Source organism: Dama dama, chromosome 2 (genome assembly GCF_033118175.1).
Source record: "Dama dama isolate Ldn47 chromosome 2, ASM3311817v1, whole genome shotgun sequence".
In the NCBI taxonomy this organism is placed as follows: Eukaryota; Metazoa; Chordata; class Mammalia; order Artiodactyla; family Cervidae; genus Dama; species Dama dama.
Genome location: NC_083682.1, coordinates 40,561,131 through 40,588,758, shown reverse-complemented (window position 1 = coordinate 40,588,758; position 27,628 = coordinate 40,561,131). Strand labels below are relative to the sequence as shown.

Below are 27,628 nucleotides of genomic sequence, written 5' to 3'. Positions count from 1 at the left end.
AACTTTAATATAATTTTGTTATGACATAAGACAAATGAGCTCTGCCAAAGTACATACAGCCTCCTCAATCGATTTACTTTGAAATGGTGGATTTCTCTTTTTTCCACTTAAAAGCGTTTATTTTCTTAGAGGATTCTTCCATTAAACAAACACGGAAAAAAGACAGAGACCTCCTTTAGAAAGTTGTAGCTCTATAAAGTTCCTTACAAAATCCTATTTCATCTGTTTGTAACTTTAAGGCTTTGATGAACTAGGTGGACTTCTCAAACCAACAGTGGCCTCTCAGAACCAGAGTCTTCCCATTGCCAAACTCCCACCTAACAAGTTAGTATCTGATGACTTGGATTCATCCTTAGCCAACCTTGTGGGCAGTAAGTATTTTTTTAATTCTTCAATCTTCTTTACAATAGGTTGTTTTATAAAAATGAGTCTAGTTTTTAAATGCTTTCTTTCTCTCCTGTCCTAGATCTTGGCATTGGAAATGGAACCACTAAGAAGTGAGTATTAAATTTGTATTTTTTTTCCCATGTGCTGTCTAGAGGTTGGTTTGGCTTTTATCTCAAGAAAGTATGTGTATAAGTGTCATTTGCATCTTAAATGCTCTGTTCAATCTAAATTTATAGTAAAGAAACTTCATAATTACAGACATATCTCATTTGTATTTATTTAAAGTGATGTAAATTGGAGTCAGCCAGGTGAAAAGAAGCTAACTGGAGGATCTAACTGGCAACCAAAGGTTGCACCAACAACTGCGTGGAATGCTGCAACAATGGTGAGTTGGAAAATCTCATGATATACTAACATGAATAATTTAGGTTAATATGTACCGTGAAAATGTGTTTAAAGCAGTGATAAAGCGTAAGTGCAAAGGTTGTTACAAAATTTAAGAAACAAAAGTAATTTTTATTTCTTTTATTCAGCTTCTAAAGGAAGCTGGGTTGACACTATTTGCCAGGTACATTTTTGTAGCTAACGTTTACTTAAGGGTTATTTTGTGCCAGGCATCATTCTAACAAATAACATGTGGTTTTGTTTTATATAATCCTCAGATTAACCTTACATGGTAGTAACTGTTATTACCCCATTTTACAGATGAGGAAATGGAAACATAGGATTATTAAGTAATAAGCCCAAATAAAAAAGATGGGGTAGGTTTTTAGAACTCAGGCAGTGTTACTTTAGAGGCTGTGCTTTTAATCATTATTCTCTACTGCTATTCAAATCTATTGTTTATCTATGTAAAATAATACTGAATCAGTTGCTGATTTCACACACATACTTGTGTTTCCCCTAACAATGGCTCCGTGTTCACTAATTCAGTGTTCTGGTGACTTTAAGAAGCTTCAGTTCAGTCGCTCAGTCATGTCTGACTCTTTGTGACCCCACGGACCGTAGTATATCAGGCCTCCCTGTCCATCAGCAACTCCCGGAGTTTACTCAAACTCATGTCCATTGAGTCGGTGATACCATCCAACCATCTCATCCTCTGTCGTCCCCTTCTTCTCCCGCCTTCAGTCTTTCCCAGCATCAGGGTCTTTTGAACGTTAAGTGCAGCAAATAAGGAGAATAAAAATGAGGCGACAGTATTAACAAAAACCAAGCAAGTATAGTTTCAGCTGTTTATGTATACACACTCACACATCTCACATAGATTATAATCTTAAATCCTAGATAAATTTATTCTAGTAGATGATATATTCTTTTATTTTACAAAAGAGAAAAGGAGACTCAGAGGTGTTGAGTTGACCACCCCGCTGACTGGTCCCTGAGTTGACACTCTAGACCCACCCAGCTGGCCCGAGTCAGAGCTTCTTCAAGTGTGCCGCACTGCTCCCTAGTTCTCCATCCTCTGGCTATCTTCCTGTCAGAGCCAGATGTATCCCGGGACAAATTTTTCACCACTTTGCACATGTATATGAAAGACTTCAAAAGCTTCACAAGTACTGATTTGGGGATTAGAAATAAATTTTATTTTGCAGCAAATGTGCAAATATAGAATCTATGAATAATGAAAATTAATTGTATGATAATTAACATCCATGGTATTCTCCAGGCAAGAATACTAGAGAGGGTTGCCATTTCCTTTTCCAGGGGATCTTCCCAACCCAAAGATCGAACTCAAAGTTCGAACCCTGCATTGTTGGCAGATTCTTCACTGTCTGAGCCTCCAGGGAGGACCAGTGAGTTAGCATCTAATACTGAAGAAGTTCTAATGGTTTTAATTACCATAAGGTTTGGTCGTCCCTGAGTAGTTCTGTGGCTGTACCACTGCCCCTGGTCAGCTACTGTTTTACCAATCCAATATGTCTTCCTGGGTCAGAGAAAACCAATTTTTTCTTGAGAAAAATTTTGAAACATGCTTTCTTGCAAACTTGGGCTAATAAACAGCATTTTGATGATGCAAGCTACACATTGTGTCCTTTCTGTTGTTAGAGACCCTCACATCTTTGTCAGAGCCACTTTTGTTATTAAACCTCTTCCAGAGCATTGTGCTGTTCTGCTGTTTACCTTGCGTTAATTGTAAAAATTATATATAGGGCTGAGCTAAAAATAGTGTGCTATTAAAGTTTTCCATGACATTATCTAGAGAGTTTTGTTAATCTCAGTCTTCATTAGTGGAAAATAATATTAAAATTTAGCCACCTTTTAAAATCAGTACTTTTTCTCTGGGCTTCCCTGATGGCTCAGCAGTAAGAATCTACCTGCCAATGCAGGAGGTAACGGGTTTGATCCCTGGGTCAGGAAGATTCCCCTGGAGAAGGAAATGGCAACCCACTCTAGTATTCTTGCTTGGGAAATCCCATGGACAAAGGAACCTGATAGGCTCTAAAGAGTTCGACATGACTTAACGACTAAACAACAACTTTTTTCCTGGCATTGGTTACTACCATCACTAATAATAAAACCTTACATTTTAAATAGTTTACATTTTACACACTCACACACACACACACAATCCTGACTGTAAATTAGTACACTCTTAGGAGCAACTATTGTCCCAACTGTAAGGGTAAAGTAATTTTTTTTCCCCTCAAGTGGAAAGCAGCTCAGAAGCAGATTTAAATTGAAATCCATCCCTTCTGACTCTGAATCCAGTGTTTTTCCCACTGTAATACACCTCTAGGTGTGTCTCATACATTGATATAATATATGAACCATGATATAAATCCAAATGCTGATATGAAAATACAATGACTATTTTCTTATTTTGTATTAAATTAGTATTAATCAATATGAAATAGTAAAGTTTGCAAATAGCACTTGACCTTAGATTGACGGTTAAAATATAACAGGCATCTAACCATCTGGAATGTGTTGATAAGAAACCATATCTGTGGTGCTGTGTTGTATATGGTAAGGTGTATCATCTCTTGAGGACTTTGTTAAAATATTTGTATGTATGTATTTTATAGAGGTTCTTTTTAATGACTAACATTTAGGGCTGGTGATGTGATTCACTACTTAGGTAAACTGCTGCTTATGACATTTCTTTACATTTCTAACCTTTTTATTAATCCTTAAACACTGTCAAGGTTTTTAAACTTTTTAAAACTTAAAACAAATTTATTGATATTAAAATATATGATGATGTTACACTACCAACTCTTAACTGCTTGCTTTTTTTCCTGTGGTGTTCATTATACAATGCATCCCTGTTTATGGTATGCACGGAACTTTGCACTATGCGTACTACTGATAGGGTTTATATTTTAATGACACTTGTAATCAGTAAACTCTTACGTAAGTAAGGTAATGATGCCAAAGACTAAATTTCCCTTGTCAACCTTGATAGTGTTTTAGTATAGATGTTCTTCCATTAGATACTGGAAATACAAGGAATTCTAGGTAGTTAATGAATGTACATGTGAACTAAAATGCTCTCTATGTATTTTATGTTGTGTAAGTACTTGTTCTAATCCAGTGTTATTGCATTATGTAATTGTTCTCCCTGGGAAAAACAGAATGGCATGCATTTTCCACAATACGTAAGTGACCAAAAACTAGCCTTTTTTGCAATAAATTGGCATGCTATTAACCACTGCTGTAGCAGAATCTCATAACCTTCCAGCTATTACTTGTTTTCACATTCAAATTTTCAATGTGCCAAAAATTCTTCCTAGCATCTACTGATTTCATCAGTTTGTTGTAGAATTGATTCTGATGATGGTAGCATGGGAAATATAAATTTTTTTTCTTGCTTAATATTCTGCCATTTGCTGCCAGATGGCTGGGCATCTGTGTTTGTATCTGTGCTTCCACTATGCACTTGATGACTTCTGAATGAAGGGAAATGGTGATTGTGGTAATGTTGAAAATAACAATTGCATGAAATCTTACAGGCTTCTGCTGTACTTGGCAGTTTGTCTACTTCTCTCGCAGCTCTTGGTTTTAAGTAGGGAGAGACCAATAAGTTCTACATGCTCACTCAAATACTAAACTTTTAACTATTCACTTTAGTTATGCTTTATTTAACTTCTCCATGTGTATGTTCAAATTGCCATATAATGTTATTTTTTTATGTTTTAGCAGTGTTATTGGTCTTTCACCTGTACTCATCTTAAGTTTTTATTAAAAGATAACACATAGGGAATGTTGTTAAGACAGCAAATATATCTAAAATGATTCTTGCTGAGGTTGTATATTTCAAAGCATGAATTGAAGTTGGAAGAGGAAGGACCTTAAACATCTTAGTTCTAGATCATTCTTTTAGACATTTAAGCATAAACAGACTTGAAAATGTATTACTCCTCTGAATTGGTGCTTTGCAGAAGATATTTTAAATAATTTACAGAATAAATTGGAATATTAATATGTATACTCTACATACAAACTTGAATCATACTGCATAGTGGTTTGAAATCTTCGGGCTTATTTGAAAGAAGTGAATGAGGTCCTTAGAAACTAGTCTTTTGGAAGATCAGATTGTTCATTGATTTGAGATCTTTAAGTTTTATCTTTGCTGCAGAAGTGAAGCACCTAGGAACATTTCACTGTGCTGCTTTTTCTGGGCAGACATCTTTATGGGAGAGACAGATGTTACGTTGCAGGATTTGAGTATTTCTAAAAATCTGAATATTTTTAATGCTGTAAAAGCACATTGAAATCTTAGATCACTGTTGCATCTAAGTTTAAATGGTATTTTTTCTTTCTAATAATTCTGCTTTTCTGCTAATTTCAAGACACCTTTTGTCATTGAGCTTGACACAGTTATTAATGAACACAAATATCACCTTTAATCACAGCTGTCTTAGCAATTCTTTTTAGCTATTAATTACCTGGACTCCATTGACATATATGAGTTACACTTGCTTGTTTGTTTTTTCTCTCATCATGTCAGGCCCCCCCTGTAATGGCCTATCCTGCTACTACACCAACAGGCATGATAGGATATGGAATCGTAAGTATTTTCCCCAACACAGCTTTTTGAAAATTAATTGACCTACATTTAACATGTGTTTATTTCCAAACTTAACTGAAAAAAGAGTTAGTGCCACATATACCCTTAGTAACTAGCACAGAACCTTGCATCATAGCATAGATTTTATAAGTATTTCTGGAACAGTTATTAGACAACAATTATTATTTATTAATGTTCACTGTATTACTTGGCTTATTTTTCCTCTCATAAGTTTTGTTAGACATCTGTACTTCATTGTGAACTCATTTAAACATTAATGTTAACTCCAAGTCTCTGTTGATTTGACCTTATACTAATACCAGTGAGGTCTTATAACCTTAATACTACTATAGTGGATGCGGGGAGTTGATATTTCTTGAATTGTGTAGGGGGTAAATTTAGTTTAGTGAAGGCCAGAGAAATTTTCCTATGACATGATTGGTATAGTACAGAAACAGTGTTTAAACTTTTAAGCTGCCCACAACCCACATTATAAACTGCCGCTACTCTGCCAGCTCTCTTAATGTACAGACTCAAATAAGAAATGAAGGTGTAGTAGCTTCAGCCCACTACACATTCTGGGAAACTGTTGCTGGTGGGAGGCAGTGTTCATCCATTGGTATTGCTGCCGTGGCTACTTCTGCTACTTCTTTATTTACGTCTTAGTGAAAGTAGCTCTTTCCCTGCATATGAAAAAGTTTCATAAAAGCTTTTGGGTCAGTACTCATTATACTTAAAAAGGGTGTCTACACAGGAAACTCATAAAGTGAATCACTGAAAATAGGAGTCATCTTAAAAAGTTAAATAGAGCTTGCAGAAAGATAAGATTTTAGAATACTGCATTTTAACCAAAATAATGTGATGGTCTGTGTGTACTCTGTTCTGTCACTTATGTTAATTTTATATCGTGGAGTGGTAATTTTTAAAGAGATGGTTGGTTGAGATTTATTTTCAATTATTCAAGAATGAACTAACCTCTGTGTGTGTAATTTAAGCCTCTTTTTTGTTTTCTCTAAAAATGTGTAAAATAAAATGAAAGAACTATTGAAGGTAAACTTCTTCAAAGAATCAACTGTTTTCCCTTGTGGGTACTTGCATTATGGCATAAGAACTGGATTTGATAAACAAAGGCAATTTACTTTGACATGTCTTAGCCATTTTATAGTTTTAAGTTTCCCTATGTCTAAAGATGGCAAATTTGGAATTTTTTTTTTTGGTCTAAATTATTTTATCTGTTTATTGTAGTTTAAATTTTGCAATTCATATAGAAAAAGTTGAGTTTTTTGGTAAACTTTAAAAAATGAGCACATGAAAGATTTTCCATATTAAAAAAAATTATCTTAAAATTTTCAGCTGTCAGTCTTATTTGCATTTATAGACATTTTCCCTTTGAGTTAATTCAAATGTACTAGTACTGTCCATCATTATCATCCTTCTTGTTTGCTTACTTATAATAAGGAAAATGTGAGTCCGCATCCTTTAACTTGAGAATTTTTGTTTACTGTTTTTTAGCCTCCTCAAATGGGAAGTGTACCTGTAATGACACAGCCAAGCTTAATATACAGCCAGCCTGTCATGAGACCACCAAACCCCTTTGGCCCTGTATCAGGAGCACAGGTACCAACTGACACACTGCACGTAACTAGTGCTCTGCTTGATGTGGGAGAAATACAACACCAAAAAATCCTTTCATGCAGCTCAGAAAAACAGGTTGTCAGCTTCTTTTCCCTTCATAGAGGATGATGCTTTCTTCGTGTATCTTGATTATTTGGAAAGAAAGGATAAGTAGATTACAAATAGCTAAAGATGGAAGAGTCTTGCTAACTTATAGTTGGTGCAGAAAGAAGTTAAGAATCCTTCTTTCTGATAACAATTCTGATATGCGCTCTTCTGTGTTGGCCTTAAGAAACCTTGAATTCAGAACTCGGTACCTTGGCTTGAATGCCACAATGAAGGTGTTGCTTTTGAGATGTCTGTGAAACTTGACAAGTCTTCAGAAGTTGTGAATGCTATTTTTTCATTAGATAACTTTCTCCTGCTGAAGATCATATTTAAAAACAGATAACCCCTCTCCCCGCAAAAGAGCAAAGAAGCTTGAAATGCCATGCTGACCTAGTTTCTTCACAGGAAGGACTTTTCTCTTCAAATGCTTCTAAGGCCTTCTTCAGTTCATGAAAATTCACCTAAATATTCACTCTGTTTCTTTTTCATCTCACTATTGTTAGCATCAGGGAAATCTGGATTTTTTTTTTTTTTTTTTTTTTGATAAATGCTTCTCCCATCATGGTTAAGAGAGGAGATAAGACGTTTCTCTGTTGTTACCTCTGATGACATCCTGTGGGGTGAGACCTTTGTAAAGAGATAGGTTGGCTTACCCCTCTCTGTGACCCTGCTCATACCGCTTAACAGTTGGAAATACTGACATGTGATTGTAAAGTCACCTCCTTATGTGGCTTCCAGTGCCAACTGATTGGTCATTTTATGTGTTTAATGCTATTTGAAAGCATTTGTGAGCATGTTTGTTGATGGACTTGTTATGCCTTTTCCACTTGAATGCAGGTAGTGTTACACTTGGTAGTGTATACAGTGTTACATTGCAAAAATTAGTTTGTATTGATCCAGTTAAGTTAGTCTATATGTATCTCATAGACTAGTGAAGTAGAAGAGACCTTTTCATTTTTCAGCCTTTTTGAGCCTTGAGCTCATTTAATAAATTGATGCCTTGGGCAGTGCCAGTGACTGGGAGTGGATAGTGAATTTACTTCTGATTGAGAAGTAAAATCTTTGTTCTTTGAATTTCATGTATTTCCCCAGATGCCTCTCTTATTCCCATTTGTCCATGTTAAAGTGACCTTTTCTTCCTGCTCTTCAAACAGTTAAGTATTTATAATGAAGTTAGTTGGCAGTGAGGTAATTGGTGAGGTTATCTTTTTTATGTGTTTGTTTTTATTTTTTATTTTTTTTTTTTATGTGTTTGTTTTTATAAACTAGATTATGGGTATTTATAGTTTTCTTTCTTTTCCGACTTCTACCAGCAGCGGTTCTGAATATTGGCTGAATACTGTTAAAGAAATATATAGATTTTGATAGCATTAAGCTGTTGATGATTTCCTTAACTTTTGATGCAGATCCTTTCTTTAGTTTATATGTCTTCCTGTTGTTTTTTAGTTTTTTCTTTGTTACCCACATTTTTAACTTCAGGTACATATAATTTATTTTGAAAAGTACCTTGGGTTTTTACTGTTGCAAGACCAAGTGATAAAGAGCTTAAATTATTTAGAGGAAAAAGAAAACACTATATTTGGGGGCTGTAAATTTGTTGGTAACCACTACCTCATTTTCCCTGATGCATAGCTAAACCCTGCACCTAACGTGGGTCTTGTCTTGCAAGCTCCTATCTCAGAAACAGAATATATTGTTACATTAAGCTTGGGTGCTACCTGTCAGTTTGTAAACACTTTCACATACATTACCTCATTCTCAAAATAATGTTTAAGGTAGATGGGCCTACTATCACTATTCTTTTAAGGTAGATGGCCCTACTGTCACCATTCTTTATTTAAAAAAAGTTGAGATATGGAAAGGTTCTTCAACTAAACTAAACAAGTGATGAAATGCAACGTAGCCCCTTCCTGGTCCGGAGCTCCTTTGCGCCACATTCCCTCTCTACTGCTGCTCCTCAGCCCGTGTGGCCACTACAGTAGCACGGTCTTCCTGTGTCCGTAGTGAACCACTCTGGGCTTCCTCTTGGGTTATAAACTGTATTTATATATTTAAGATATAACTGCTGTAGTTGTCAAGAGCATCCTATACAGTTTTGGATAATACTTTTAACCTTGAAACATTTTACATGAGGGTTTTTGGTGTGTTTGTTTTTAATATAGTTTAAAAAAGAATCTACCTTTAAAAAAAAAAAAATTGCTAGCCCCCTGGCATCAGTTCTTAACACAGATTTTGTATCTTGTTTCCTTTTGAAATCCATGTTAACTGTCACTAAAACACCAAAACAGTGCAAGAATTTCCAAGTATATAAATGAAATAGTGATAGAACTGCCTTTTTCTAGTTACTTTCTGCCCGAAGAAAATGAGAACATTAGGGAACAAACTTCTAGTTGAGAAATCAAATTTGAAGTCAGTAGTTAATTTTAAATATTACTGGTTGAGACAAGCAAATGAAGAAGGCAAATTGGTGACGAGGAAAAGAAGATTGGGTAGCAGTGAAGTGGTTCAGAGAGGCTTTGGACTTCTCCTTTACAGAGTTTTTTGAACCAGTTGAAAGTCAGAATCTTAAATTTTATAATGTTGCTTTTAATTCCTTTCCCGTCTTTGTTTTCCATATATCTTGTGACAGTGTCCCGCTAGTCGTTCCTCTGCTTTTCTTAGCCACTCCCTTTTTGCAGTCGGTAATCCTTGACCCAGATTGGAACCTTTCTTGCCTTTCTAATTTAATCCATGTGTAGATACTGGAGTAAACTTCTGTAGGCAGTATTTGTAGCATCTTATCTCCAGACTCAAAAATCTAAGGAGATGAATCTAATATAACTGAACATGTAAGATATACCCTCAGCTTTTCTTTTGTCTTAAAAACTACCTCGCAGAATTTCCCTCTTTGAAATAATAATGAATAAACAGAACATTCATGTTCTTCCAGCTCCATGCCTTCACAATTCTCAGCAATTACCCAGTCTTCTACTGCTGTTTTGTCTTTTCGAGAAGAACTTTGTCATAAAGTGGGTTTACTCTTTCCTCGTTCTAAGTTATCTCTCATCCCTTCTCAGTTCTCCTGAGATTTGAAGTTCTTTTCCCTATTCTGCATCATTTTTCTTTATAGAACTTGTCACTACTTAGCATCTGTCCGTTTGTCCATTTGTCCATCCATCCCTCCCTCCATCCATTTGATCTAGTGAGAGTTGCCTATACTAGACTGTAACCCTCACAGAGGTAAGCTTGTATAACTTTTATGTTCATGGTTCCTAAAATGGTGCCTGACTTATAACAGGTTTTGAACATTATTTGTCAAACAAGGGCATTTGGTTGAAAACTTAGCTTTTCCATTGTGTCACTTACTCTGTTTCTCATTGAGTTATTTTTTTACTTACTTATAACCATTGTAGTAATTTAAAGCAGTGTGCAGAATTGGTTTAATTTCTTTGGTGATAGACTGTAAGCTAAAATGTTAGATGACTAACCTGAGGAATGAAGATGCCTTTAATTTTATGATTGAATATTTTTAGTCATTTAAGAATTAAACTATTTATCTTTGGAATAGGAAAGATTTTCTCATGCTTTAGTTTTTAATAATTCTTAGCTAGTTTCTTCTGGGCACATCACTTCAGGGCAAATAGAGGGGGAGACAATGGAAACAGTGACAGATTTTATTTTCTTGGGCTCTAAAATCACTGTGGATGGTGACTGCAGCCATGACATTAAAAGACGCTTGCTCCTTGGAAGAAGAGCTATGACCAACCTAGACAGCATATTAAAAAGCAGAGACATTGCTTTGCCAACAAAGATTCATCTAGTCAAAGCTATGGTTTTTCCAGTAGTCATGTTATGGATGTGAGAGCTGAACCATAAAGAAGGCTGAACGCTGAAGAATTGACACTTTTGAACTGTGGTGTTGGAGAAGACTCTTGAGAATCCCCTGAACTGCACAGAGATACAACCAGTCTATCCTAAAGGAAATCAGTCCTGAATATTCATTGGAAGGACTGATGCTGAAGCTGAAACTCCAGATACTTTGACTACCTCATGTCAAGGACTGACTCATTGGAGAAGACCTTGATGCTGGGAGAGAGAGAAGACAGGAGGAAAATGGGACGACAGAGGACGAGATGGTTGGATGGCATCACTGACTCGGTGGACGTGAGTTTGAGCAAGCTCTAGGAGATAGTGAAGGACAGGGAAGCCTGGCGTGCTGCAGTCCATGAGGTCTCAAAGAGTTGGACGTGACTGAACAACAACAAAGCTAGTTTCTTTTATTAACTTTAGCTGTTCAGTGGGAGCAGTAAACAAAACAATTTTTCTTAATGTTTAATTTAAACCTTTTAGTTGTTCTCTCATTGCTATGCTTTCTTTGTTTCAATAAAAATTCTTTGAGGTAAAGATGTCTCTTTATACAGTATAAAATAAATGATAGTTTATAAATATAAGTGAAATCCCATCAAAATAGAATCTTTTCATCAGTTCTACTATAGTCAGAAGTCTTCCTATTTCTTGAAGTATTTCTTTTGGGAGCCATTACTTACTAAAGATGTAACTTATAGCTGCTGGTCTCTTACCTACTTACTATGAAACCAAGTTAATATTCTTTTTTTTTTTTCCAAGTTAATATTCTTGAGGGTACCTCAACTCTCCCACATATATTTATCATATTACCATTAGTGAAGTATTCCAAACAATGTGTTGTGCGTTGTAAATTATATTTAGGTAACTCTTAGTGCTATGTTAGTGCCCGCTAGCAAGAAAGTAGGTAATACCTTCCACATGGCTGTTAGCTCAGACTGTTCTGTTCTTCAGTATAGCCTTAATTTATTTGATAGACCATACTCTAATGTTCCTATAGACCTACACACTTACTCTGTTCTGTTCACATTTTGTACTAATTCTATATGTTTTAAAATATTTTCACACAGCTTAAAGATGTTCTGTTTCATGACTAATGTCGCTTTTTTTTTTAATGCTGTACACGAGTGTATCTTTGTATATGTTTGACTACATGGAGAATACTAGAACCGTATGGCTAATGCTTTTTTTCCTTCTCTTCCGTGCTTCCTCAAGCTATTTGATTTCCTGTTACCAGTTACTAGTGTGTTTATTAACTTGGGGAGAAGGGGGACTCTTACTGCCCTCTTTTGCTTGTGCTTTATATAAACACTGGTACATATTGGTATATAAATTGAAATGTACATTGCCGGTTAATAGTTTATAACTCGTTCTACATTGCAGTAATGCAGCAATTATGTTACTAAGCATGAAGACAGTTAACCTGGTTTCACTTTCTTTTTTTTTTTTTTTTTTAAAGTTACTGTGATGTGAAGTAACAGTCTCTTAATGAATGTTCATCAAACAGTTGAGATGTTGAAGATTTGGTGAGGGGGGGCATTGTGTTTATGTTCTTACAACTTTTTTATATGAGAATCTCAAACTGATCCCCTTACCAATCTGTTTTCCAAAAAGCAATATGGAAACCATAGAGTGTTATATTTGGAGATCTAATTTTTAAAATAAGCATATTAAAAGTTTTATTGTTTTCCTGATTGGTATTGGGAGGCTTTGAGGGTTTTTTAGTAGAGGATATGGATAAGATGTAAAATGGCCGCTATGTTTTTGTTTGTTTGTATCTGCCAGATTTAAGAAAGTATGACATCAGTTGAGTGTCTGAAAGGACACAATGGCTAGTTGTGAGTGCTTTTTACCAACCTAAATGGGGGTACTGTTAGCTTCAGCTATTGGAATAATTTAAGTCTTACCCCCCAAAAAATGGCCTTTTTAATGACTTTCTTGTGTGTGAGAACTAATAGCTCTCTCTGCTTTTAGGCTTTACGTTTTTTGTTTGTTTGTTTTAACTTTCTTGGTGTGTTGATTGTGGGTGTTGGCAGTGCCTCTCTGTCAGCTGATCTGCCCAGCTGCATTTCTGTAGAGCCTTTTGCCTTGTCAGCAGTGTGCTGTGGTCATTCATCCTTGCTTAGTAGAAGATCCCATGGAAGGGGGGTTTACTTTGGGAATTGGGATTTAGTACCATTGGTGAGAATGTTCTGCAGTCCCCTAGGCCTACCTGAGTCAGTCAAGACAAAAATTGGAGGAGTCCCATCTGCTGACCATTATCGTTAATAAGACAACATGTAGAACCAGGCCTTTTCGCTGGATTTTTGCTGAGGACATTTTTTTTTTCCTAAAAGGTGGAAATCTTAATTCTTGTTTTCAGCAAAACTGGAACATATTCATAAAATCTTGGGTGACTGTGAGGTTCTACAAAGTCTTCAGGATGAACATCCGTGACTGTGTATAGCAGTGTGAATATAGAAGGCACAAGTGTGTATTGACTGACAGACTAGAGAAATCCTTTTTTAAAAAAATCTTTCTAATCTTAAACTTTTTTCTGTATATTAAATATAGCCATAAATTCTAGCTGAGTGAGATTAATAGAGGTGGCAGATTTTAGAGAGAAAGCAGTCAGACTGCTTTGGGAAGTGGGGCTGCTTCGAGTCTGTTGTTGGTGTCTTAGGGCTGCCATAACAGAGGGAACCGCAAAGTCGATGGCTTCAAACAACAGGAGTTTTATCTCTCGCAGCCCTGGAGGCTTACAGTCCAGTAATAGGGTGTCAGCAGGCCATGCTTCTCCCGAATTCTCTAGAGGAGGACCCTTCCTTGCCTTTTCCAGCTTTTGGCAGCCCAGGTCATCCTCTGCCGCTTGCACGTGGCGCTCTCTGCGCGTCTCTGTCTTCATGTGGCATTTCCCTCTTAGAAAGAATCAGTCACTGGATTAGGGCCTACCCTGATGACCCCATCGTTACTTGATTACATCTGCAGAGACCCTATTTCCAAATAGGTCACTTTCATATATACATTCATAGGGGTCAGAACTTCAGCATATTGATAGCTTTGGGGAGGATAGTTCAACAGATTCGTCAACTCAACTCCCCACTAACCAGGTGTTCAGAGAAAGTTGCCCTTGGAAATTTGATGAGCCTCAGTTTCTTAATCTATAAAATGATGATTTTACCTTATGTATTTTAGCATTTGTGGAGGTAGTGTTACCATAAAGTACCAAACTTGATTTTATATTAAAATTTTTATTTTGTCCAATTTAGTATAATTTATAAGCACCACCGCCCCCCCCCCCACCTTTTTGGTGGGGTTAACAAACCTTTTGTGAAAATGTCCAAGTCTAAGGAGCTCTCTCCTTAGATATTTTAAGTTGAAGCCTAGTAGATAAATCAGGTAAAAGAATAAATCATGTAGTAGATAAATCAGGTAATAGCCTCAAGCTCATATTTGGAACATAGTTTGAAAGTTTTTTTGACTGAAGAAAAGTGCCATATTTTCAATAAATAGCAAATAAGTGGTGCATTTTAGGTACAATTGCTATTGTTCTCCTTATGTACGAGTTAACATAAACCTAAGCTTTTCATTTTCTTTGGTTTTCAAGGGATAAGAAGTTAAAGTCTTATATGAATGAGCCGTGAACATTTTATTCACATAAGCTGAGCCAGTTTTCAGGATTTCCATCCATCAAATTGAACTTTAAACAGATTTCTCTTAGCCTGGAAACACTTCATATATATGGAAATGTTTATTTTTAGCTTTAGCAGTTAATATTTCCTTCCGTGAGTTTAAGAAGTCTTGCGATCCAGTTCCCTCTCTTCAGTTTGGTTTTCTTTAATTCTTCGTCAGTTTACATTGCCATGATCCTAAGGAGATGTCTCAGATGCCCTTTTGGAATAACATTACTCCTATGTAAGGAGTTTAGAAACAACATACATTTAAAGAGAGATCCTCTTAGGTTACTGTTTAGTGCCCCTGAAACAAGATGAGTAGTGCTTTGAAGGTGACAGGAGTAATGTTGGCCTTACTTTTTGGTGTTACTGATGGGCAGAAGCCCATAATGGGGTTGTGTTGAACATAAACCCAGGAAACAGTTTTCAAAGGCATTTGACTCAACCTCCAGGACTGGCCCTTTACCTTATGCAATAGAGAAGTCTTCTCTTTGTAGCCATACTTCTCAAAGGCAACTGAGAATAGCATTGTCTTCAGTGTAAAATATTGCAGTGCAATACTGTATGTTTATGTCTTACTCATCTGGATTCCGTAACATTCAAAATCAGCATATTTTTCTGTGGCTTAGTTTTGTAGGTAATGTCTTGGTGAAATCGTATTAAGTAGGGTTGAGGTTTCTAAAATGTTTTGATTACACAGCAGTATCAGGAAAGTAGTCTTTAAGCATGTACCCTCAGTGTATTTATACTTCTGTATTCTTCCAGCAGTGTTATGTACATTAAAAACATGGAGAAATAGACCTTTTAAGAGGGTAAAAATAGGGAAGTTCTAATATTTTCTTCTAATACCCCACTTCAGTGATCATTTTTATACAGCGCTTGTTTTATCACCAAAAATCATTTTAACTTAGCATGTTACAGAATGTGTAAATTTTACTTAGTTATTACTTTAACATGTAAGTTTTACAGTTTTAACTTAGCACATTATAGAATGTGTTTACTGTGCGTAAGTCACTGCTAGTTGCTGAACAAGAGACAAAATATATTTCTTATTCTTAATGTTTCTATACATTTGAGGAGCCTGAAGGTGAGTGTAATATGGAAGCACAAGTGACTGGTTGATGGTAAAATAGAAACTCTTAAAAGAGCAATGCAGATTCAGTGAGATTCAAGCTGATCCTATTATATAAAATTAGATGAGCATTTGATTGTAAGGGGATAAGGAAAGTTGAACTAATATTTGAGTGACTAATATATGCCACTCAACGAGCTGGGTGCTTTTTGTATATTTCAGTCCGCAAGGCAGCCGTTAAGGGAGTTTGGGTATTGGGTCTTTCTTAACCCCATTTTATGAAAGAGCCAGGATTAGATTCATCTCCATCTTTACGTAAAACTGTGCTTTCATCCTTGGCGAAAGAAGTACACCCATTTTTCTCCTAAGATGTTGACTTTGCCTCTTGAGCAAAGACAAAATCAGTCTTTACAGCGTTGCTATTTGCTATCCAGGCTCTTGGATTCAAATTCAAATGTAAAGATGTGGCAGAGTTGCTCCTTCTCTAAGAATTTTAAACACAGCCAGTGTGTATGTGAAGAAGTTTGTCCTAAAATGCCCAGTCCTTTATTCTCCTGTAAGCTTTCAGTTGCACTAGGCTCACTTTCTGAGACTGATGCTATTTTCTTGTTATAACATGAAATTTTCTTTCTTTGGTGTTGAATGTTGTAGAATGAAGGAATAATAACCATTTTTATTTTATGATCTTTAGTACATTGATAGAACTCTATTTTTAAAAAATTCCTTTATTGGAATATTTGCTTTTTTTTTGAAGTTAACTTATGATTTCTGTACTGTTGTCTTTACTATGCTAAACACACACTACAGCCAAAAAGGAAAAAAAAAAAATCTGCTTTATTGCAACATTTTTATAAAGGTTGATTCAGATGGAGAAAGAGGGTGGAGGAGTGTCAACTGAGTGTTGCCATCATCAATTACCTGTACATTTCAGTATTTTTATTTATATTCAGCTTTTCTTTCATTGCTCAGTATTTCATTTTCGTATAAAATGAGAAAAAACTTAAGTATGTCTGTTTTAGACTAGTGAGACTGACCATTCGTTTAAATGACATATTTAGTTGTAGGATAGGTAATTTAATTTGAACAAACTGATGGCTGTGCTAATTATTTTTAACTCTGTGGAAATTGTGGTATGGAGAATGTTACTGAAATAAATAAGTGAAAGTCTTTCTTTTGTTTGGATGTGTGTGTGTGTGTGTGTTGGCATATTTGTAGTAGAATATGACCACAGTAGTCAGTTACAATTTGTCTTATTGCTACCTTGTAAAACACAGTGATTTTGCAGTTAACAAAGATCATTGGATTTTTCTTTTAATTGCTTACCCTCCAGTACTTAGCAGCCCTACATATTCTTTAACATACTCTCAAGAATGATAAGTAAAGGAGAGCTAACCCTTGTCGTTCCGGGTGACTTTCTCAGGATCCTTAAATCCTGCTGGTTCTCGGCCACCAGGGTCCTGTTGCCCTTTGGCGCACTCTGTTCTTCCCTCTTTCCTTGAGCAGTGACTGGGCTCTTGCAGTGCATTTCCTTTCCTTCAGTTTCCCCACTTGCTCTCTGAACTGGCCCCTTTCTCAGCAGTGCATGGTGTGCGTGTCCTTGGCGTGGGTGCTGGAAGGGCGGGACAGGCGGTGAAGACTGCTGCGCGGCTCAGCCCTCGGCACGCTGTAAGTCAGCCTGTCCAGTCTGGGCCGAGGCTCCGTCTGCTTGAGACGGGTGTTGCTGATAACAGAACTTAACTGCAGGGCTATTGAGTCTTATTTTCCCACGTTTTAATGTAGCTACATATTTTTTAAATAGGTGTTGAAGACTTGTATATGCGTTTATTTTGCCAATTTAACAAATAGTAGAAGTATTAGAAGCTAGCAGTTTTTCCCCCAAGGAAAATTGATAGTCTTCAACATTATTATTAAGCCTCTAGTGTGCTAACGGTATGAAAAAGAAAATAACTCTGGTGTTCCTTTTTCTCATATTCTTCAGAGGGCATTTTCCTCTCAGACTGCTGCCCTTATGAAAATGTACAAGAATATGTGTTATTGGGAGGCTCTCATACGGGACTGTAGATATTGGATGGTTGGCGTTCTGCAGTAAGCAGGGACTTTTGTTTTAATGTCAAATGAAAAAGAAATCGTGTTTTGGAGAAAAACCCAGTTAATCTTTAACTCCCTCCAGCTCAGTGATTACTTTACTTAAAATCATGTTGCTTCTGAATGGTCATCCTGGTTGGTATGGAAGGTGGAGGAGAAGCGTCTTTCCAGTTAAGCTGCATCTTATTCTGTCTCTGCCTGGATAATACTTGAATCTCCAAACCCAGACCTACTGTCCTGTCCTCCTGTCCATAGCTGCTTGTGTAAATTCCATCAACTTTTCCATTGTCTCTTCTCATTGTCTTTGAACATTTATTTCTGAGAACAAGATCTGGATTAAGAAAATGACTCAACAACTAATATAACTGAAAATGATTTCTAAACCTGTAAATTAATCTTGGCACCCAAAACAACAAATTGCATATGCTTGAGGTGTAATATTAATATTTGTTGAAAACTCACTGGCTATTCATGCTCTGTAGTGCTAAAAAAGGGGGGGGGGGTGGGAAGGGCAGAAATGGGATCACTTTGAGCCAGCGAAGACAGATTTTGAGCCTTGAAATCCTTTACATGAATTCGAATGTTGAGGTAGGAATTGAAACTATTTCTACTTAGCTTTGATTTAATGCTCAGTTGAACATTTCTGTGCTTGTGTGCCTCTGCAGTCTAATGCAGGCAGAGGAAAAAAATTAAGTTTGTTCCAAAATATTCTTGCCTGGAGAATCTCATTGACAGAGGAGCCTGGCAGACTGCAGTCCATGGGGTCCCAAGAGTTGGACATGACTTAGTGACTAAAAAGAGAAAAAAATGGCTTCATATTTGGTTTAAAGTACTCTTCAAGTAGACTTGGTGAAAGAGATACAGATATGAAAAGGAATATCTCGGTACTTCAGGAGTTGTCTTTACTTGAGGAAATACTAAAAATATTTTACTGATTTCAGCAGCTTATTTGCCTTACTGTATATTTAAACAATAGGAGCAAATTCCAAGAATCAAGTAAATATATTCTAACAGGAAGCTGAATCAAGGATCTTAAGTATTCCCTATATTCAGGGCAGTGTGTGGGTAGTTCAGCTATGGTAGATAACCTCTGAGCTCCTGTCTCCCTCTGGAGTATGAAAGCATCAGCTGCAGCTTCTCCATATAAACATGCAGGAGACAACTCCTTGTCCAGAGTGTGAACACCAAGGACAGGACTTTCCACCTCTGATGAGGGAGGAAGGAAAGAGTATTGCAGCTAGATGTGTTGGGTCTGGACGGAGGTCAGATTTTGCGCACCATTTGACAGACAGCCTCCACCCTGGAAGCCGCCATCTGCAGCTCACGATTGGTGCTGTGGCTCCCTTCTTCCCCACTCCCACTCACACATATAAAAGTCTTAACCATGGGTCAGCTCATTTCGACCTTTTTGGGTAAAAGACTTTATTCCTTTGGAATTCAGAAACAAGAATTTGTTTCTGAAAAGCACATGCCATTGGATACCCTTTAACTTGACATGTGACTGAAACTTTTGTTTTAATGATTCTGCTTTCTGCAAAGGCTGCCATTATATTTATTAAAGATGACAAACGAAAACCACCTCCTCTTTCATTACATTTTCTGCCTTCATGTTCTGTCGTTCTGAGATCTTTTTTCTTTCCCTCTCTCTGTCTCTTTCCCCCAGCTGTCGGCAGCCTCCAGCCCCTCCAGTCACAGTCCTCACAGAGCTTCAGGAAAGGACCCTTTTGCAGAGCTCTCTTTGGAGGATTTCTTATAAATCACTTTAGGTATTGCTGCTTGTTGGGGGAGACGGGGACTGAAATAATTTTTAAAAATTACCAAACATTAAGCACAAACAGCTCTTCTGTTTCTAAAGGACTCTAGGCTCCCCCTCTTCCTTCTCCTCTGTTCTTGCGGTGAATAGTAATAGATCCCAATAGGGCATGAGGACAGACTGTTTTTGGAAAATGTCTTTAATGTTGTTAGAAGGTGTGAAACCAAAGGACCATCTCACATGTGTACATATAAGCATCCACTGCTCACAGCAGATGGATGAGATCAAACACCACCCATTAAAAACTGGGTGTTTGTATTCAGTCTTAAAAGATTTATAGAGAACAACAGCAGTTTTATACATTGGAGTCAAGCTTAATAAGGAGCATCTTTAGTTTTAATGTAATGGCCAGGATTCATTGTGAAGAATTCATTTTTAACAATTTCTTTAAAGGGTTATATTTTTTATGTATGCCTTTTCACTTTAAAATGGTAATATTCCCCCCCCCACCAAACCAACTTATTATTATTTTTCTAAGGTAAGGGCAAGTGAATACGTAATGCCCTTTTTGATAGAAAGATTCTGCTTTTAATCCACACCACCTCTTTTCCTGGAAAGCAGTGTCATTTGTTCTTCTTGATGCTGAAGCCCCCAATGTAGGTATACCTTGTGGATCTTTGAGAGTTTGTACTCTTCTGATTTGACAGTACTTCACTAGCATATCTGTTCCAGTAATTTCTTTGGATGAGCAGTGTAAAGGATATTATGAGTGAAGAATCTGAGTGACTAGAAAGTAGATCTTTCAGATTTTGATTTATATTAGTAAAGAAATTTTTAGGAAACATCATACTGTTCCCTTAATTATCTTTAATTTTGGTATAATATTTAGAAGTAAAATTTGAAATTTTGCTTATTGCCTAAATGAGATTTTTATGTGGAATATTTGTGTTCGTGGAGAAATTTTCTGAACTTGTCATGGAAAAACTGTTCATTCATCTTCTTTCTTTCCATACCCCTTGGTTTTTAGTAGTTAGAAAGAAACTTGGAAGGCCCTGTAATTTTGCTTCAAATACTGAGTTCTAGCTCATGATAAGGTGATAATACTGACTTTGTTTTGTAATCAGGGTTTGTGATAAGCATGCTATGAACACTTCCAAGCAAGTTGAATGGTAAAAGGCCCAAAGCATTTTTACTTATGAGAAGGTATCTCTTAAATGCAGTGAATTAACTCACACTCTTTTTTTTTTTTCCAGATACAGTTTATGTAACTAGATGGAAGAGAATGGAATTATTCCAAAAAGACAAGTGCTCAAGCGGCAAATACTTACTTCCAGCAAAATCCAAACTGCTGTCTCTTAAACTCTCTTCTTCCATTAGAATGCTACAGTAACCCAGTAAAGGCCCATGAAGGAGGAGACTGGGACTAGTCTATAGGAGAACGTATCAATACAGTTTATAAAGCCAAGAATTGCCATGATTTCAGACTAAGAGCTGTCTTTTTGGTGACTAACCCTTCAGTTCTTTCAACTCCTATTAATACCCATAATCAGTAACCTACCAAGAAAAGCCCTTATTTGGAAAGTGTGAAATTTGTATTTGGAAAAGCTGCCTGGAGAGAAGAGCTGTGTCCTTTACGCTAATGCACCAGGACTCTTTTGGGGGGATCAAATCATAATTCTTCATTATGCAGTATCTTTCTTTTCTCCAGTCCTCACAGATACAGAAACAGTAACTAAAATTAACTTTTCTTTTTAAAAAAAAAATTATATATTCAGTTTGCAGTAGACATTCCTTAAGTATTTGTATTTATTTATGATTATCAATTTACGTAACATTAATATTGTATCAAACCTCCTTATGAAAATGAGTATGGATGTACACGGTATGTGTGATTGTTATCCATAAGAATGAATCTGATTCAGAATGCTTCTCAGCTGACATACAGAGCACTAAATATTTTACGGCAAGTCCATAGGTCTGAATCGCTTAAGAATTCTCAGTCTCTATGGGATTTAGGGAAGCATTATAAATGCATTAATCCTTATAGTCAATTCTGTGCCTAGGATTTTGCAAGGGAACAGTTCACTGAACTAGGAAAAGCACTACATTTTAAATTCAGCATTAGTGCATTGGGAAGGAACTTTACTGCTTTGTGCTTGGCATGTCATTATTTTCCATTTGACATTAGGGCCTTTCCAAAATGAATGTGAGGAATTGCTTTCACTTCAAAACTTTCCTTCTTTCAGTAAAACTCAAGGAGGTGTTATGGGGGAGGGGAGGGGACAAAAATCCTTGAACCTTTTATTTGGCTCATGCCATGTTATGATCATGTACCTTTTAAATAAGGGGAAATACTTATCTTTAAAATTAATGTCTAGCCAAGAGTTTAGTTAACGAAGAATTAAACTGCACTGTTGATCGGTGCTTTGTGTAAATACATCTTAACATTTGGGTTGAGAGGGGCCTTAAGAAGGACAGTTTGTTGTAGGAAAGCAATTCTGTACATGAGTTTAAGCATACTTGTTGCATTGTCTCTGCAGATTCTATTTTTGTTTACAATATTAAAATGTATGTTAGCAAAAATGGGTGGATTTTCAAATAAAATGCAGCTTCCACAAAACTTTTGTTATGGTATTCTGGTCTGAGGCGCATTTTCTTTTTTCCGTTTTTCTTTATCATTGATATTATTATTTTTTGCTAATAAAAGTATACCCCAGTGATTATATTTGATGATTTAATAAAATGTAAAATTTATTTCTGTTTTAACTTAATTTCCAAAAAGCTTTATCTTTGTACTTTTGTTACCTTCTAGACATTGATACGCTGAACTATTTATTAAAATTGTTCATTTTTGCATTTTAATCAGATGCCTTCAGTCAGGTAAGTTTAAGGAAGAAAATGCTGTGAATTTGACGTATTGATGCATGTGATATGTCTGCCAAAAAACACCTCTGACTGTATCGTGTTTCATAGTGAATAGTAAGTAGGATTCAGAGTACATGGTAGAGGGAGTAAAAGCTTTCATTGATAAATGTCTGCATACTGTTTGCCATGGTTGGAAAAAATAGTCTTTAACCAATACACTTTGTGAATATTACCACTTTTCTAAGTTTCACTGTTATTAAACCGTTTTCATACAAACTGGAAAATGTACTTTTGTAAGTTAACTTCCTTACCATTATGACGGATTTTGATTTGTCTCTCCTGGTGTTCGAGTGGATGTTATAGTTGAGGTCTATGGCTTGTTCCTTTTATACTGTGTTTTTTTTTACCCCTAGTATATGCAAGCTTGCGAAATGCTTCATAAACATTTCCGTCTTATGGGTCAAACTTTGGGGCTTGTTGGGTTGGTATTATCTCCATTTTACCCAGCTCACAGATTGGAATGAGGGTCTTGTTCAGATCGATTAGCTAACAGACCTTGGAGTCAGGCCTTTGTTTCCTGGTTCTGTCTGTGCATGAACTGAGAAGGGAGTCGTTTCCTTCTGTGGTCTAGCCTGATGACCGCTGTTTATTCTCAGGTGGAGCACATTTCCCACGTCCTGCTCTGATGTCTAGACGTGATTGACAAGAAAAAACGCAAACCACACAACCATGTTTGCTTTATAATCAGAATGTAACAAGTGAGGTGAATCAGCTGTTGAATACATTAAAAAAAAAAAACACAGAAGTGAATCAGGTTATAAACCTGTATATGCCCACACCATCTTACTGTCTAGGTAGCAAGTTAGAAGAGATTGTTAGCAGAGGGAAGCTAGCCCATCCCAAGTCATTTTCAAACTTTTATGCTTTTAACATCTCGTTACGACTTTTATTTTCTTAAAACATACTTTTATTAATCAGTGACTATGAGAGTCCATATTTAGAAAGAGGCATTATGTTGGAGCAGGAATTATTCACTTCTCCACAAGCTGACAAAACATCACTCCTAGAATATAGGACTTCATGGGGTGAGTTTCTCCTTGGACTAAAATAATTGCAGGGCTCTTCTATTGTTTAGATGGTAAAGAATCCACCTGCAGTGCGGGAGACCTGGGTTGGGAAGATCCCCTGGAGAAGGGAATGGCAACCCACTGCAGTATTCTGGCCTGGAGAATTCCATGGACAGAGGAGCCTGGTGGACTATAGTTCATGGGGTTGCAAAGAGTCAGACAGGACTAAGCGACTTTAACTTTTTTTTCCACTTTCTCTTGCTTACCATCACTAATAAGCATGTTTCCAAATTCTTATCAGATGACTGATGTCATGCCTGTTCTCCAGCACTGCATGGAGGAAACCAGAATCTTTTCCAGGGGAGGGTGGCTTCTGTGTGTGCAGCAATGGTTGGCTCACAGTCTGAAGAGGCCCCAGCAGTCATCCAGGTGAATCATCTTTTCCTTGAGAAAAGATGGCTTCACAACTTCCATGAGGCCTTTGTGCCTATCTTCAGTCTTTGGTTCTGTCGCATTTGCTACCTTGCGTGGGTCTGACTAAATCTGGAATTCTGCAGTCTGAGCAGATTCTTTGGGTGGGAAGGCTGCTGTGTTCCTTTCCATGCAGTCTCGCTGAGCAAACCTCAAGCTTGTTCCTTGCTTGTAAAACAGCGGCATTCTGTTCAGTGCATCACCAATCAGAGATGTTTTCTAAGTCTCTAGCTAGTATTTTGGTCTAGTTTTGCTAAAAGCACTTAGAAAACATCTCATCTGTTACTGATGTAGCAGGCAGGTGTAGTTTTTATGCTCTATGGAACTCCCCACATTGTCAAAAGTTAAGGTCTTTCTGTGATTACTTGGGGGGCAGGTGTGATGATTTGTGGCAGAGTAGGTTAGGCTGGTTGTAGGATTCAACTAGAAGGAGCAAAAAGCAAAGAGAATGTTTTATGGAAACTTCGCTTCCTAATAAGTTCTCATTCAAAAGAACTTTTCCTTTACTATAAAAGCTGATTTCAAAGTTGGTTTTGAAATAAAAGTCTCTGCCTGAGAATCACCTGGGGAGCTGAAGGTCACCCTGTGTAAGCCTCCTCCAGTCGGGCGCCTGTCTGTCTGCCTTGATCACGGGCACTTGGCAGCTGTCTCGTACTGTCCGTGAATAAGCACCAGGCTAGCGTGCCATGGCTTGGAGTGCAGGCAAAGAAATATCCAAAGAGAAGTAAGCAGCCCCCCCTCTCTCCTTCACACACGTGGACTCCGGGGTCTGCACTCATGTGCAGAACTTGCAGTTGGTGTTCCTGACATTTCAAGAACACTTTAAATGGAAGCGTCAGGCTCACTGCACTGGCACTGTCGTCTAGCCTAGTGGCCATCTTAAAAGACACAGTGAAATCTGCATTTCTCATCATTAAAAAAAAAAAATTATTTTAATTGGAGGTTAATTACAATATTATAGTAGTTTTTGCCATACATTGACATGAATCAGCCATGGGTGTACATGTGTCTTGTCTTGAAGTAGGGTAGGAACCGAAAAGCTTTTTATTCCCATGTAATTACTCATCCATGGCAGACTAGAAGTACCCAGGGGAGGCAGAAGCACCACAGTAGGGGATAAGACTCTGAGAGATTCCCCAGGAGCCCAGCCGCCGGGTTGCCAGAGGCAGGTGACGAATGGTCGCATCACTGGTGCTCATAACAGCTCTTGGGGGGAGCCCGTCCTTTGAGCTGTACTGATATATAGAACTTGGGATTCATGATGGACAGGATTTACAGCACTGTGGTTCCAAAGTCAAAGCAAGGAATGACAGCCTATCTGAAAGTGGTAACAGATCAGTGTCATACTGACTTAAAAGTAAGCCAGACAAGATAATGTGAAATGACAGTACATGCAGCAATATAGTCTCTGTCCCTGGTTCCTGGCACAGAGCTTCTAAAATCTCTTACTTCCCAAGTGGTAGGAGAGCACTAAGAGCATCTTTAGTTGGTCTTTGGCCTCATTCTTGACTCAAAGTTTATCAGTCCCTTGGCATTTCTTGGGTGATGGGAGTGCCTTCTACTCTAATGGAGCAACTCTTGGTAGATTCCCAGATAGCTTCAGGATGGAGCCAGTCATTAGAAAGAGCAAGCCATGACGAGAAGTTTTGAAATTTCAGCCCCAACCTCGTCCTCGAGGAAAGGGGAGGGGGCTAGAGACTGAATGAAGGTCAATCTTGTCCATGTCATGAAGCTTCCATAGAAATGCCAATATGAAGATGTTCAGAGATTCCAGGTTGTGAACACATACATCATGTGCCAGGAGGCTGGTGTTCCCCAACAGCATGGAGACACAAGCTCCTGCACGTGGGACTCTTCCAGAAGACTTTACCCTATGTGTGTCTTCATCTGTCTTTTCTGTACCCTTTATTGTATCCTTTTAATATAATAAACTGGTAAAATTTAAGTGTTTCCTTGCATTTTGTGAGCTGTTGTAATTGTCAGGACCACAGAGAGGGCCACAGAAGCCCTGTTGTATAGCTCATCAGAAGTACAGGTGACTACCTGGGCTTAATTGGCCCCTGAGCTAGGGTAGGGAGAGGCAGGCAGTCTTGGGGACTCAGCCTATAACCCGTGGTGTCCGTGCTAACTGTAGTTAGTGTGAGAATCATAGGAGCCCCGGCCAATACCTTGTAACTCGTGTGGAAAACCCGAACATCTGGTGTCATATTGTGTGAGAGTAAAGGAGATACACAGAAGTTTTTCTTTTACAAATAATATGCCTAATAACCAAGGTGTTTATGTGATTGAGAGCATTTCAAAAGAGTATATGAGTCAGTTTTACTAGTATCTGTCTATTTGGGTAAGGAGGGTAGAATTGCCCCCAACCTAGTACAAACATAAATTCCAAATGAGTTAAAAAGTAGAAATGTAAGGAGGTAAGGAGACTTACTTCAGTCAGATAGAAAAAGGGAAGGAAATGATAAACAGTTCACCAAAGATAAAATGCTAATAACAGATGAAAACCGTTTAGTAATAACAAAAATTCAAGTGAAAACAGCAGCGTTTGCCAACTATAAGGCTGTTCTGAATGCGTTTGTATATATTGTTCATCTAATCAAGTCAATGAAGGGGGCAATCTTTGTTACACCTGTTTTATAGAGTGAGTGTACAGGCCTGGGGGCGTAAGTCTCCGTGTGATCCTTAACACCTCGGGTTGGGCACTGCTTGGCCTGGAGGGTCTGGCTCCAGGGCTGCCGTGACCGCTGTGCCGCACGCTGTCAGTGGGCCCATTCACAGCGGAGGCCGTCCTGCCGATCAGAATGCATCTGTGTCACACCATGGGCAAGAGTAGAGTTTGATGGCTCATCTAAAGCTGAAGTGAGTATATATAAACCAGTACAGCCTTTTTGTCTTAATTGGTGATAAGTTGTCAGAATGCTTGAGTTCTTACCTTCCACCCAGTAATTAGACTTTCAGAAAATATATCTGGGTAAATCATTTGGGGGTGGGGTTTTAGCTGGGTGACTTTCAACTGTGGGTGTGTGCTAAGTCGCTTCAGTCGTGTCCAGCTGTTTGCGACCCCGTGGACTCTAGCCCGCCAGACTCTGTCCATGGTGTTCTCCAGGCACGAATACTGGAGTGGGTCGCCATTCCCTTCTCCAAGGGATCTTCCCGATCCAGGGATTGAACCCGTGTGTCTTAAGTCTGCATTGGCAGGTGGGTTCTTTACCACTAGCGCCACCTGGGAAGTGCTCGATTGTTGTGTAGCACATAAGTTTAAAAATAGGAATTGTCCATATCACAGACTAAGAGGTCAGATTAATGAGTTGCGTTCCTCCCTGAAGCTGCCCCACCACCCCAGACGGTCCCTGCAACAGAAAGCAATCTGAGTCTCATGGTTCGCATCAGCAGACAGTGGACAGTTAAGAGACTCAGACCTTTACTGTTATTGTTCCAGATTAGAAGCCAGTGTATACCACCAAGCTCTGCCAATTCCCAGGCCCGCCAACCAAAGGTAAGAGGTGGTTTCAACCCTCAGGGGAGGGTTAGACTGCTGATAACAAGGGAAGGCATCTCCACTGAAGACAGGAGGAATACTGGTCTGATGAGCTTAGGAGAACAAGATTCCTTACCCATCACCCAGTAGAGAAGAGGGGCTTCAGATCATCAGCATGGTTCTACTTTGATGAGAAATTTAGAAGGTAAGTGGAACCCCCC

The 27,628-nt window shown here is 37.8% G+C and overlaps 1 protein-coding gene across 12 annotated transcripts in view; it reads left to right on the top strand.

Annotated features, from left to right (window-relative positions):
- Positions 1-22,297, top strand: part of PICALM (phosphatidylinositol binding clathrin assembly protein) — a 94,024-nt gene extending 71,727 nt beyond the window's left edge. For 4 of the 12 annotated variants that reach the window (XM_061120081.1, XM_061120069.1, XM_061120117.1 and 1 more), the window contains 7 exons: positions 240-371; positions 467-497; positions 673-772; positions 3,963-3,986; positions 5,339-5,398; positions 6,911-7,015; positions 20,780-22,297. In XM_061120081.1, the coding sequence (XP_060976064.1) occupies positions 240-371; positions 467-497; positions 673-772; positions 3,963-3,986; positions 5,339-5,398; positions 6,911-7,015; positions 20,780-20,794 (467 nt within the window). In that variant the 3' untranslated portion in view covers positions 20,795-22,297. The remainder of the gene's footprint in view (positions 1-239; positions 372-466; positions 498-672; positions 773-3,962; positions 3,987-5,338; positions 5,399-6,910; positions 7,016-20,779) is intronic. The other 8 variants (XM_061120110.1, XM_061120096.1, XM_061120146.1 and 5 more) reach the window with 3 other exon arrangements.
- The last annotated feature ends 5,331 nt before the right edge of the window (positions 22,298-27,628 follow it).